Source organism: Candoia aspera, chromosome 1 (assembly GCF_035149785.1).
Source record: "Candoia aspera isolate rCanAsp1 chromosome 1, rCanAsp1.hap2, whole genome shotgun sequence".
In the NCBI taxonomy this organism is placed as follows: Eukaryota; Metazoa; Chordata; class Lepidosauria; order Squamata; family Boidae; genus Candoia; species Candoia aspera.
Window position 1 is genome coordinate 118,379,733 of NC_086153.1, and position 13,992 is coordinate 118,393,724.

General features: G+C 36.5%; 1 protein-coding gene across 1 annotated transcript in view; it reads left to right on the forward strand.

The window, feature by feature from the left end:
* The window catches only part of IBTK (inhibitor of Bruton tyrosine kinase), a 56,736-nt gene that overhangs the window by 28,065 nt on the left and 14,679 nt on the right, over window positions 1–13,992 (forward strand). The window contains exons 8-16 of the mRNA XM_063312677.1: window positions 199–379; window positions 2,952–3,075; window positions 3,408–3,582; window positions 7,004–7,175; window positions 7,953–8,561; window positions 9,215–9,301; window positions 11,469–11,551; window positions 11,641–11,678; window positions 13,742–13,838. Of these exons, the coding sequence (XP_063168747.1) occupies window positions 199–379; window positions 2,952–3,075; window positions 3,408–3,582; window positions 7,004–7,175; window positions 7,953–8,561; window positions 9,215–9,301; window positions 11,469–11,551; window positions 11,641–11,678; window positions 13,742–13,838 (1,566 nt within the window). The remainder of the gene's footprint in view (window positions 1–198; window positions 380–2,951; window positions 3,076–3,407; window positions 3,583–7,003; window positions 7,176–7,952; window positions 8,562–9,214; window positions 9,302–11,468; window positions 11,552–11,640; window positions 11,679–13,741; window positions 13,839–13,992) is intronic.

The following is a 13,992-nucleotide window of genomic DNA, read 5'->3' on the forward strand; positions in this document are numbered from 1 at the left end:
CTAACTCAGTATAAGGCTGCTTCATATATTGGCATATGTTTAAAATTACTTTTTGATCCTCTAGGCATTTTTATTGTGCAAGTGGGTGAATGGAAACACTTATTTCAGCCTTTCTTAATAAGAAAAGAATTGTGCTTAAATGCCAAGTAATTATGGATCTGAAAAACTTGACATTTAGGGTATTCTCTTACATTGTAGGATACTTGCTAGATCCTAATGGAGAGAAGTGTGTAACTTCTCCTCGCCAAGTCTCTGCTCTACATCACAAGGACATCAATATGTCCTTTGTCACTGCAAGTGATGGTGCCACAGTTTGTGTTACTGAAAAAGGAGACATCTATTTGCTTAGTGACTATCAGTGCAAGAAGATTGCTTCCAAGTGAGTGGATTTTTTTTCAGAGAAATCTGTAAGCTTCTATTCCTGAGGTTTTTTTTAACTATGTCAACAAATTGAAAGGCTGTGTTTTTTTGCAAAATCTTCTGGTTTGAGCATACCCATCTGGCTGACATCTAATCGTAGGCCATTTGAGCTGTGGTGCAGAAGGTTGCATGTGGAAGGACTAATACTGCTTGCTTGATTATATAGATGTACAAGTCTTTGCCCAGACTGTTGTGTTCGTTGTGTGAAATAGAGTTCTGCATGTAGAACTGGCCTGTATGCAACCTGTTGTTTCTTACAGTACTGCAGGAACACAAGAGAAGATAAAGCCAATTTAGTTTGTCAAAATAGAAATCCTTTAGATAATCCAACTTTTGAACATTTTTTCCGGAAAAAGAACTTCAGTGAAACAAACAGTATTTTAACATTTTCTGAACAGTACCTATGTTAGTCTGTTAAAGCAGTGTGGTAGCACCTTAAATGGGGGCCATTTATGATATCCCATTATAGCATCCTTTTTTTAGTTTTTAAAGTGTTACAAATTAATATTGAAATTTTATAATAATAATGAAATTTTGCACATTAAAAGTGAATTATGGTGCCGTAGAGTTAAAATATAAATCACTGACAGTAAAACATTCTGCTGCTTTCAGTTTCAAAATTCTGTCGCAGGGCTGGGGAAACAATTCTGGCCAAAGGTTGAATTGACTTTGGGTAGCCATGAGACAGCTGTGGGTGGATTCGCCCACTGCAGGCAAGTAGCCTGACGTATTTTCCTAGAGACCACCCCCACACTCTCCAATTACTCACCCTTTATTTACTCATACTACACATGAAATTCTCCTTCCCACTTATTCAGCTTTTCTTACCTTCTTTGAAACCTGTGAGAGTAACTGTGACAAAATGATGTTGGTCTTACTGAGTTTTATTTGAAAGTTAGTATGCAGCAGCACTCATTGTTTGCAGAGGAAGTCTGTGTTGTGCAGAGAATCAAATGGAATATACAGTATATGCCTATATTCATTTATTCATTTCATTAGTCCACCAGTCAGTCAGTCAGCTAGTATACCACTAAATCCCATAAGACTCCTGGTGGTTGACAACATTTTATATATATAAAATGTCCATTGTTAAATCGAGATCAAAACATCCATGGTAAACAGCATTAAAATAAATCTAAAAATCAAATAATAATTCAGAGGTTGTAATCATACATTCAGATCAAGATGTCATCAGTTAATATGCAAACACTGTATGGAGAAGCTTAATCCTAAGCATCTTCTGAAATGAAATCTGGATGGGGCTTAGTCCCTCTGAGCTTTAGCCTACCTCACTTGACAATAGTTGGGTACTAGTGGAGGCTTCTCCTGGAACAGGCTGGCTGATGGGATCCATTCTGCCTGAAGAATGTGTTTTACCATTTTTTTGTATGAATTGTAATCTCACGTTGTCAGCTGCATGTAATCATATTGACTATATTTAATTTTGGTTAAATTTAAATATAAAAAAAAAAAAGCTTAGCTTTTTCCAGGCCTTGGGTTTTTTTTTTGGAGTACAGCTCCCAGTATGCCACTGAGAAGTCAAGTGTGGCCCTCCATCTGGAAAATGTTATATACCCTGCTCTAAATGCTGATAGTGCTAGATAATGTAAATTGTATTTTGTTTAGCTTAAGTTATTGTAAAAATGAAATTGGAAATTCTACAAATGTTTCAATACAAATCTATGATAATCCTTTCTTTTAATTATAAATTGATACTATATGGCTTTCTGGATTTCTCAAATTTTGATTACCTAGATTGTGACTATAATTTGAATCATTATCATCAAATTCTTTCCAGTTTACTTGAATCTGGAACTACAATGCTTTTGTAAAAATAATGCTTAGCTTTCTGTTTTCAGGTGCCCAGGGAACTTTGCGCGCACTCTTGTCAGTAATCCTTACAATTTGATTCATACAACTCATATAATAGGTCATTATTATTTATTGAGTATAAAGAAAGCTGAAAGGATTATGGTTTATTAAGATGATTTATTGTGTTTGTGTTGACATTTCAACTCAAAAGGGCCTTATCCAGATTTTAAGTGTTTTAACCCACTTGTTGTCTCCACGGTTAAGGATTTAAGCCAGTCTGCTTCCTAACTCTCCCTGTGAGTTGTGAGGAAATTTGAATGCTGCTCTTCTTTTTTTCTGTTGCTTTTCAGTGATTCTTTCAGACAATACCTTACAATTAAATGTTTGTGTTGTTTTTGTTGACACACAATTCACTTTTTTAAAAAAAATGCTAGTTATGTGGTAGATGTTGCATGATTTGTGAAGCAAATTGTTAGCAACAGAACAGGACAAAATGTCACATTGCAGTACCATTGTACCGATGTGATATTCCTACAGCAGTGAGAAGGGTTACCGTCTGCTGTTCTCTTTGCTTACTCATTGGGCTCCGGTCACGCCTGTATATCAACACTACGGTTCTTTCATTTAAAACTCACTTTTTCAACTACAAAGAGATTTCTTTTTATATTGTTATTTTTATTTGTTTACATCTGCATAAATGCTTTTGTGCTCTTGTTTAGGCAATTAAATCTAAAAAAGGTTCTGGTAAGTGGAGGGCATTTGGATTACCGAGTGAATCCTCAACATCTTAAAGAAAATGGAGGTCTGAGGATTTATATTCTTGCACTGGATCAAGCTGGAAGAGTAAGTTGTCTCTCTCCCTCTTCCCACTGCATTGCTATACCTGGACAGCATACCCGGGTGGGTAAACTGCTGATCAGAAAAGCTAATTGTGCTCCCCCACCCTTTCTAACACTGAAAATTTCCTTTTTGAATTGGTTTAAGATTATGTATAGTTGCATCAACAGAATCATAGAGACCAAATTCACAGTTAGTTTTCTCAAGTACGTAAAATAGGCTCTATTGACTTCTCAGTACAGGAAATAATAAATGCAGAATGAAGCACTTAATCAAGATATAGAGTGCAACTGATGTAGACATATTTTTCTTTCCCTTCCTCCTATATTATGTTTTAGGTGTTGTGCTGGAAATCTGCCAACAGTCCAATGAAGCAGTGCCGATGGGTCTATGGCCGACAAGTGTATATGTCTGATATTTTTCTAAATAGGAATGAAATTATGTTTGTTACCCAGGATGGTGAAGCTTTTAAGGGAAAATGGATGGATGGGAACAAACATTCAGAAAAGAGAGGTCAGTTAACCTTCAGTAGGCTAATTTTGATAAAACTGAAGCCTTGAGTTTAATCATTTGTGGATAAGTATCAACCTGAGCATTCTGGATATGAAATCAAGAGTATAAGCATACATCTTGTCCTTCTTCTCCTGAAGCCAGCATTTATCTGTCTTTCCACCAGATCTGATCTGGGTTGTCCTTTCATTTGTCCTGAGAGAATGTGGGGGCCACATAGAAAGTTGCAGTGAAAATGGCAAATTGCAGTCTTCTGATTCCCTAACAGAAGCAATTCCCTTAGTGAAAAGATTACATATGATTTCACTCATAGTTATTTCTTCTTATCTTTATGTGTTCAGACTCAAAACAAAAAAGTACACAGTCATGTTGGCAATTTTACTCAGGTATGTGGGACTGCTGACACCTGAGACAGTACTACAAACAGTACAGCAGAAGATATCTGACTAGTTAGTGCCATCTAGTGTATTGAAGTAGTATGGTTGTATATATAAAACTGATGGAATATATGCTTGTTATTAAAAAGATATTACTTTAGTAATATATTTTATTTATTTTAAAATGCTCATACAGCTACCCATATTGTAACAACAATCCTGGATGCCACACAAGATAGTAAAAACGACAAAAACTCCATTATCCCTAGAATTTCAACTGAAAGGGTCATATAAACCAACATATCTTCTAAACTAGCAGCATACTAAAATTAGGCCACAGGTGATGGATTTCTTTTTAACCAAGCATTTTAATGTATTAAATATTGTGAGATTTTTTTTAAGAAACAAGGTATGCACCCTAATATGTATGCATGTGTCTCTGATCTTGACACTTTCATATAGATTACAGAGTAATTATACAAAGCAATTATCTGTCTAATTGTCTTGCCCATTCCATGTATTCATTGCAACATGAGTGTTCGTGCTGCAAATTAAGAATTACATTGTGTTTTATACTGCTTTGTATATGACATGTTGGTCTGATACTGCAGTGCTGCTCTTATAGGTTGGATGCATAGCCAGTGTAAAATGTTGGGGTGTACAGGTGGTCCTTGCTTAATGACCTTTCATTTAGTGACTGTTCAAAGTTATGATGGTGCTGAAAAAAGTGACTTACAGCTGGTCCTCGCCCTTAAGACTGTCACAGCGCCCTGCGGGCACATGATCACAATTCAGACACTTGGCAACTGTTGAGCATTTACAATGGTTGCAGCATCCCATGGTCACGTGATTGCCATTTGCAACCTTCCCAGCCAGCTTCCAACAAGCAAAGTCAATGGAGAAGCTGGCAGGAGGTCTCAAGTTGCGGTAATATGTCTTGCTTAACGACTGCAGGTGATTTGCTTAATGACCGCAACTGAGACTGCTGGAATTACCTGTCCTGTCTCAGGCCATGCATCCACAAACACACAGAGAGGTGGTTGCAAACTTTACTGGAAAGTTTGTGAAGCAAATAAACAAGCGGCAAAAGGAATGTGAGTGCAAACACACATGCAAACACACTAAGAGAAATCAAGTCTCCCAAAGTCCAGCAAGCTTGCCTTGAGAGTGTTCCTGATCCAAAACAGCAGGCACAAGAATGGTCAAGTGAAGTCCAAGTGTCCAAACAGCATAGAAGGGTTGTCAGATGGTCTCATATGAGGCTATGGTGGTGTAGGTTTTAGACCTCCTTTTTGAGAGACCCTTTGAGTCTTCACACCCTGATCTTACTTCCTGCTTTTTGGAACAGCAGCTTGGTAATTTAAGCTCCCACCATCTGTCTTCAGGGAAACACCTAACCTGGTGTCCTCCCCCTAACCCGAGTGTACGGGCAGCCTTATTAAAGGCCATGAGCCAGCTGTGGGTGGAGAGATAGAACTTTCACCACCTATGCTGCCTGATTGTCAGCCCTCTGAGGTAAACCAGACAGGAAACAGAACCAGACAAGCTACTACTACTTTATTGTTAGGCTACATTAATAGAATCTTGCAAGTCTGAAATGCCTGCCATCCCTTTTTACCACCTGCCAAGTTAGGGCAGATCCTTTCTTCCTCCGTCCGTTACTTAGTTGCGGGCTCCTCCCCCTTTTATCTGATTGTTCCCTAGGAAGCATCTCTTCCCCCGTCTTCCAAGGTCATTTTCACATTCCATTACACTGATTTCACAATTGAGAAGTCAAAATGGGAAAAAATGAGAGAATTCCTTGAATGCTACGTCCTGGAAGTTCAGTCATTTTCTCTTTGGAGGTGATAGACCAATCTTGCAAGAGATAAACAAAATCAAACCTTTTTTTAAAAAAATAAGAAAGATAGGAAACGTAACCCTTACTTTAAAAGCAGTTTATATGCATGCAAAAAATTATACAGTGTTCTAGACCTACCACAAGATGTCAGTGGTCTGCTACAATTAGTGAGATTAGAATAGAGACTGATTCTAGGATATCTTTCAGCTCATAAGATGTTAATAAAGAAAAAAACTCTTAAATCTTGGATATAGCCTGTAATAGGAATAATGAGACAACATGTCCTACTTCCACAGTAAAAGTAAGCACAAGAGATAGCAAGGCTTAACTAGCACCATGAGGACAGATAAAATATAAAATTCCTAATGCAATTTTCTCACTTGACTTGTTTATCTTTTCCTTAGAGATAAATGGACTCCTGAAACAAAATTCTCTGCTCTGCTTTCCCTGACTTTTTTCAGCTTCTTGTAGATTTCACCTTCCATTAGAGGCTCAGAACTGTGTTGGTTCTCTTCTTTTCTTAGGCACAGTACCAAGCTTCTCCATTTCTTCCTCCAGTTCTGCTGCAAGATTTAAAATTAAATTTAAAACATTCAAAACATTTCTCCATTTTCTAGCACAGAGAGAGGGGTTGGGATCTAACTCCTAGTGCAGATGAGCAAGAGCCTTGTCTTATTCCCAAATGTGGATTGAAGATGTCTGCAGTCTGGTTACAGGGAGTGTGTATACTGTGTGTAAGCTAGCAGCCTGTGTGAGCTACAGACCCTACTGAAGCCCTAAGATGGAGCTTGCTTATCTTGTGCCTAAATCTGACACCCTCTTAATACATTTGCTTAAATAAATAAATACATAAATAAAATCCAACATCATGAGAAATCTCTGGTAGCAGTAGCTTTGGGGAATGAGGATGTAGTCTACAGATGTAGGAGCCCTTAAAGAAAAAGAGTAATCATTATTATCTGTCTTTACTCTTCAGTTCTAGAAATCAGAAACTCCTCACTTTGCTAAATTGTGTGTAGAATTTTAGAAGCCCAGAGAGGAACCTGACTGCAGGCCAAGCCCCCCTGTGGTTATGGGCCTGATTAGGAGCACAATTCAGAAAGCAAACCAGATATGAAACTTTCAGCCTCAGTAAAACTATTCAAATAAAAATATTTATCTTCCTCTACTGGTCATCTAATTAATTAACTTTTTCTGAATTTTACAGAGATTGTGTCCGGTCTTCAGAATTCTTCAAGTGATATCTCATCTCATGATGCAAGCAATGTATATGAACGAATACAACTTGAGAAACTTGCTTTTGTTCACAGAGCAGTCAGTATCACCACAGATCCTAATGGATGTAATTTTGCTGTTTTACAGTCAGATCCCAAAACAAGGTTTGAGTACATATAGTAATAACCTGTTTGAAAGTGCTGGAGGGAATAGTGCTAGTGAACAGAGAATTCCTCCTAATGATTAATTATGCTTTTATGCACATTGGTCAAGCTCCTACCTCATTAATATTTAGCATTCAAGTTTGTAATGTAGATACTCTTACCTTACTAAGAAGAGGGGTAATGAGCCCAGCCTTGCTGTCAGCAAATAAAAGAATATTGGACTATATTTAAAAAACTAAGGAAAATATGGATATAAATACAGTAAAGAAATAACATACGTTAAATCTTCAGAGCGGGAAAATGTTTTTGTTACTGTTAAAACATATATATGAATTAAAAATTTCTTTTTTAATTAATTTTTAATATGGATTTTATATTTTTAATGCTTGTTTTTATATATATATATATATATATATATATATTATTTTTATTTGATTATTCTATGTTGCCCAAAGTCACTTCCTGGCAGCTATATAAATTTGACAAAGAAACAAACAAATGGTCTTTATTCAAGATACAGTCAGCAGCTGAGAGTGTTCCACAGTCCCTCTTCCAAAAGGTGGGATATATTTGTGCATAACTAAAAGGCACTTGTAGGTCAATGGCAAGATTATATTCCTTCATTGTGTTTTTGTTTCTTTTGATGTTCATCAGCAGGTAAAAATTCCTGTCTTTAAAGTTGTTGCTTTCTCTTTCATTAAACATGAAGATTTTTATAGGGTATATTAAACGCTAGTTTTGTTGAAAAATTAATGCTTATATACTTCTTTCTTCCAGTTTGTATGAAATTCCAAATGTGTCAAGATCTATCATTACTGAAGATTTTGGAAAGTTGTTGAGAGAAGCTGAAGTTATGGACACCATCCATGACGTAACTTTCCAGGTTGGCACTAGGACTTTTCCTGTGCACAGATACATGTTGGCAATGCGCTCTGATTTTTTCCAGAAAGTCTTTGTATCAGACCAGAGTTGGTTAGATTCTGCTGACCTTTACCGTAAAGATAAAGATGATGTTGGTTGTGATCTCTTTGTGATGGAGAAACTTCATCCAGACTTGTTTATGTACCTCCTCCAGTACATTTACACAGACTCATGTGATATGCTGATTCATGGCTACAGGCCCAGAATGGTGTACAAAGAAAGAGTGGAAGAGAATGAAGACGACTTAATTACAAACTTGAATAAAATAGCTATTCATGGGGATGTTAATAACAAGTCTGCATTTGCGGTTTATAGACGCAACCAAGGGCAGATGATGAATGAAAAACAGAGGAGTAAATCAAAAACCACTTCTAAAAAATGCAAAGATGTTGGAGAAGGAATTAATCTTATTAAAATGTTGCAAATTGCTGCAAAGAAATTTGGTCTTAGTAGTTTAAGTTCAAGGTATGTGATCCCTTTATATGATTTTGTATGTGTGATTTTTCCCCCCTAATAGTTTGATCTTTAGGTTAAATACCTGGATCCAGTATTGAATCTGGTAATGGGTAGGACTCTACCTTCAGAAGAAATATTTGAAAACATGTGGCTTTCTGCATTTAATTGTGTATGGTGTTGTAGCAATGTTGTACTAAGAGAAAATATTCTTAAATATTCTACCTTGCTGTTTGACCATCCTGAGGAACTCATTTCCAAATATGCCGAAAGCTCAATAGCTAAAGTAGTATCCTGTTTGTGTGTGTTGGCCGTGAAAATTCTACTGCATTTACTATGCTACTTAAATTATAATAACAAAATTAGCTATGGACTTTTTACCAAAGATTTGGAGCAATGCTACAAATCCTGTTTAGCTTCCCTGTTTCTAGGAAGCCTCGGTAATCTTTTTACTTTACTAGCATAGAGAAACAACTGTATGCAAAAGCAGACATTTTTCTAATTCCTGGAAAAAAAATGTACTCAGTACTAGAAAGATACCATGTATTGAACTTTGGCAGATAAATTTTCTGTTGGTTATTTATTATTACTTTCAAAATAAATTCTTGCTATAACAATGATTTTCCTCTGTGATTGTGAATATTTTTTTAAAATTTTTCATGCAGGCTAGATGGAATCAGAATAGAAAATGGAAGAATTAATGTTGTGAACAGAAAAAATAGCAATAAACCAAAGTTCAGTCAGAAAAAATGGTGAGTTTATATGACCCGGGAGAGGTGGGGATTACAAGGCCAAAGAAACCAGTGGGTAATCTGGAAACTCCTCTTCATGAATTGTTCTTTTATAGTGGTGAAGGGGTTTCATATCTCAGTGATGGCTATGAGCTATGCTATTGAGAGTGTGTGCTCGAAGAAGAGTCACCCATGACAGGCTGAACATAGTAGAGGGATAAGACTAAATAATATCCACTGGGGAAGAAAAAAACAGTCTACTCCAGTATTCTGCCAAGAAAACCAGATAGACACTGACAACCCATTCAGTGTGAATATGATACTAGAAGGTTACTCCTTGGGTCAGAAGGTATCCAATGAGCTATTGGGGAAGAGCAGAGGGCTGGTACAAGTAACACTGGTGCTTATGCTGGAGTGAAGCTAATCCTGATGTGACCAGAAGCAAAAGGAAAGATTAGCATTGCAACATTGGTATGTGGAATGGCAAAATGTTAAACCAAGGCAAACATGATATTGTCAGAGCAGAAATATCAATACTGGACATTGACATTCTGGGAATCAGCAAATTGAAATGGAATGGAACACATCAGAGGAGCATCAGATCTACTGTGGGCAAGAAGGTCACAAAATAATGGAGCATCTGTTAACAAAAGGAAGTCAAAGTCAGTTCTGCAATACAACCCAAGAAATGATAGAATAATCTCAATTTGAGGTGCTAGGCAAACCAGTCAGTAATATGGTATACAAATCTATGCTCCAACCATAGATGCAGAGGAAGTGGAGGATGAACAGCTATATTGTGACTTGCAACACCTTGTTGACACAACAAAAAATATATGCTAATTATAGGATACCTAAAAGCTAAAGGAGGAAGTAAATAGCATCTCAGTGTGAAAATTTGGCTTTGGTGTATAAAATGAAGCAGGATAGTAACTAGTAAAATTTTGCAAAAATAATTTCAATATTTATAACATATATCTTCTCCAAACAGCCTAAATATGTATCTACAGAGGGACATCTCAAGTTAGATAAGACTGTAATCAAATTGGCTATGTACTCTGCAGGCAGAGAGGGTGAATCTGTTCAGTCAGCAAGGACAAGATCTGGCACTGATTGTTAGTTCTGATCACAAACTTGTTTTTGCAAAATTACAACTGAAAATTAAAAAAAACTCAGACCTAGAAGAATATGACCTCAGCAGTATACCATGTGATTGCATGAGAAAGCTAAAGAGTAGATTTAATGGACTAGAATTGACCGAGTGCCTAAAGAACTCTGGCATCATTTAAGACAGAGCATATGAAAATATCCAGAAACTTAAAAAGCCAAAAGAAGGCAAAATGGCTCTCTGTTAATATACTGCATATAGCGGAAGAAAGTTGGACATTTGAAACATTTTAAGCTTAAAATGTTTCTGGCCATGGTGGGAATGATCTGATGCCGCTCCACCTATAGCAAAAGTGTTCCAAGCTCAAAATAGCCCCTGTGAGCTCCAAATACCTCCAGTACGGTTAGGCAATTCCTCTTTCTTGGGCGGTTCCCAGTCTCCTCCTCAGTATTAGCAAGGTTAGTATTTTTGGGGCTTGGTGTTTGTCTCCATTTTTTACTGTGCTCTGTTTCTTGGATTGTAAATCTTCTGGATAGCTACCATCCATTTCACTGTGTTCGTTACTGGCGCGCAAAATATTTTGTATTCAAAATTGGTAGTTCCAACCTTACTAGAAGTGTTACGTTCCTGCTGCGACCATGGCAGAAGTATTCTGAGCTTACAATGGCTGCCTTGAGCTTGAAATACTTTTGGTGTAGGTAGAACAGTGTCAGAACGCTCGTCCTGTGGTTGGAATAATCCATTTTAAGCTTAAAATGTTTCAGATTTGAAACACTTTGAACACCTCTAACACTTGTGTGTTCAGCAGCTCTGGGTACTAAACTGTAGGATACTACAGGTAAAGAGAGCTTTTGTTGAACTTGTACCTTGCTTGTAAGATTCTCAGCTCCATCTTTGGTTAATATTTGAAAGAAGGATGAAACTGTTTTTGTGGTTGCGTGCTTTTATTTTTTTTGAAATAAATAAATACATTATGTGTTTACATGTTCAGCTTTGTAAGGAATAAATTACTGCATTTGATTAATTAGTGTGTGTGCATATATTACAGTCTATTATATATAATGTTGTAACTTGTTTTAGTTCATACCTCTGTGATGTGACTATGAAGTCGAAAGATGGAAAGGAATTCCCATGCCACAAATGTGTACTCTGTGCAAGACTCGGTAGGTATCCTGTAAGGTAGCTTGGTTATTTTATTAACAGTTCTATGCCTTTTTAATGCATGTCAAAATGAGATCTCTCTCCTTTTCAGACTACTTTCACAGCATGCTGAGCAACTCTTGGATTGAGGTGAGTGTGCAGCTCCATTACCAGTCCCTTTTTAAGAAAAATTGTGCAAAAGTATTTATTGGGGATTATGTGGAGAAAGTAATTGCATATGGAGTAAATTAAAGTAATGCCATACAGCATAGAGGATTATATCCTTTTAAGAATATAAAAATCATGCAAGAATAAATCAATATTTGCCTTTTGTGTAATGGATTAAAAATGGATACTTAAATCATTGTAATACCTATAATTAGTATAAAGTATTAGCTGCGCTATATTGATGGATTTTAATGACATGTTTTAATGGATATAATAGGAAGCAGGACCTTGCTTAGTGGAAGGAACTTTAGATGTTCTGGGAAAGAGGAAATATTAAACAGTCAGTTAATAATAAAACTGAAAGAAAATTAAAATGTCCTCATTGCCTGTCAAAGGTGTCCTTAGTAGACCTCCTTAAAAATATTTTTAAGAGTAGGATTAGTTAACTTTTATAGAAATTGCATTTGTGATGAGGAAGCCACAGTAGCAACAACAACAACAACAATTATTTCCTCATGCTGTGCCAACCAGTGTAATCTCAGATGATAATCTGGAGCTTGGAGCAAGGTCACACCTTTTCATATAGTCATACATTCTCTGATAGTCAAGTCCATGTATCTGGCTAAGCCACAAAGCATTCAGGCTATTGCATTTATTAATCCCCGATCCCTATTTCTAAAGATTATTTGCTTCTTCACCCTAGTACTCCATTTATTTCCATTTTACTGTGTGTTCCCTTTTTTGAATAGAAATGCTTGGGCTCCTTGCTATTCTCTGATTGTAATGGAATAGATTTTTTTCTAAAGGCTTGACTTGCTAGCTAACTAGCACTTTACTTATTTAATTTATAACTCAATTTTCTAAAGTCGCCCAACTCATAAACAACTCTGGAAGTTAAAAACAGCATCCAGTACAATGAAATATAAAATAGAGATTTCGTGGGTGGTTGGCAATGCTAATGGAGGCAACTGATTCATTGCTGGATTTGGCACTTAATTTCCCGTAGCTGTGCCTGAATGTACATGGCTTGTTAGAATTACTAATGGTGTGCACATATTAGTGTTATATAACAATAATCCAATAATCCAAGTCCTCGTCTCCACCCCCCCAAATGGCATTGGGAATTCTTTTCATTTACTCAATGTCCAAAGCTTTTTCTAATAAATCTTGAAAGCATGAAGTCGGTTTCTCAAGTTTGTGTATACGGAAACTGCCAGTGGATGACTAATAGCTATGGAACATTCAGTAGACTCCCTTACAGTTATTTTCCAAGCTGGAGCATTGCCAAAATTTTTGAAATAATTCGGTTATGTCTGCAGGATGCTGTGTTCATGTGAGTTTTTCCTTCATTTGCATTTGGCTTGATAGTTCAGAACAATTGATCAGGCATGGATGCTATACAGTGTAATGTATCATTAATTCCCATATTGTGTGCTGTGAGAACAGAAAGGCTTCTATGAATCCACTGTAGATGCTATCAGAAGAGCCTGCCAACTGCTTTTTAGCTTTATTCCCTGCCATAGCCTGCTTCCTGGAAACTGGATTCATTAGAAATAGATAATTCTGTGACGTCTCTTCACCGGATAGGCTTCCATCATCTTTCAGATAAGAGTGTAGAAACTGGAGGTAGTCTTTGAGGATTGAAAAATGTTATTCTGCTCTAGTTCTTCTTACACAAAAATGTAAGAAGCATTAAACCTATGTATATTATCCTGGGATAATATACATAGGTTTAATGGAGATACTGTAATCTTGGGAAAACCTCTCCTGATTTTCAAGAATGAAGACAACTTTCTTTCTTTCTACACCTATTGTATAAAAGTATATTAATGTGGGCTACCAACAGAAAAAGCAAATGATCTTCATTATTTGAAAATAGATAAATAAAACAAATAAATAGATATTTATTTGTTAATAGTTATTTTGTGTGGGCAGCATATGTCTTTTGAAACCTGAAGACTTTTCTGAAAGTTTTTAGCAAAATTGTCCTGGATTGTAAAGTGGGCTTGCACTTGAAATGTCTGTTTAAACTCCCTTTCATTTAGGCATCATGTTGTGCATCTCTAGAGTTGCCATTTCCATCTGAAATCCTGCAGGTTATCCTGGATTATATTTACACAGATGAAGCTGTTACAGTAAAAGGTGAGGGCATTAATATCTCTTGCATTACTAGAATAAGAATTAGTACTAATAGGAATTAATAGGAATCTGATATCCTTTGAGAAGATTGGTGTTGCACATTATTAAGGATAAGGTAGAAATTGGGATTAGAGCCTTGTGTGGTGCAGAGTGGTAG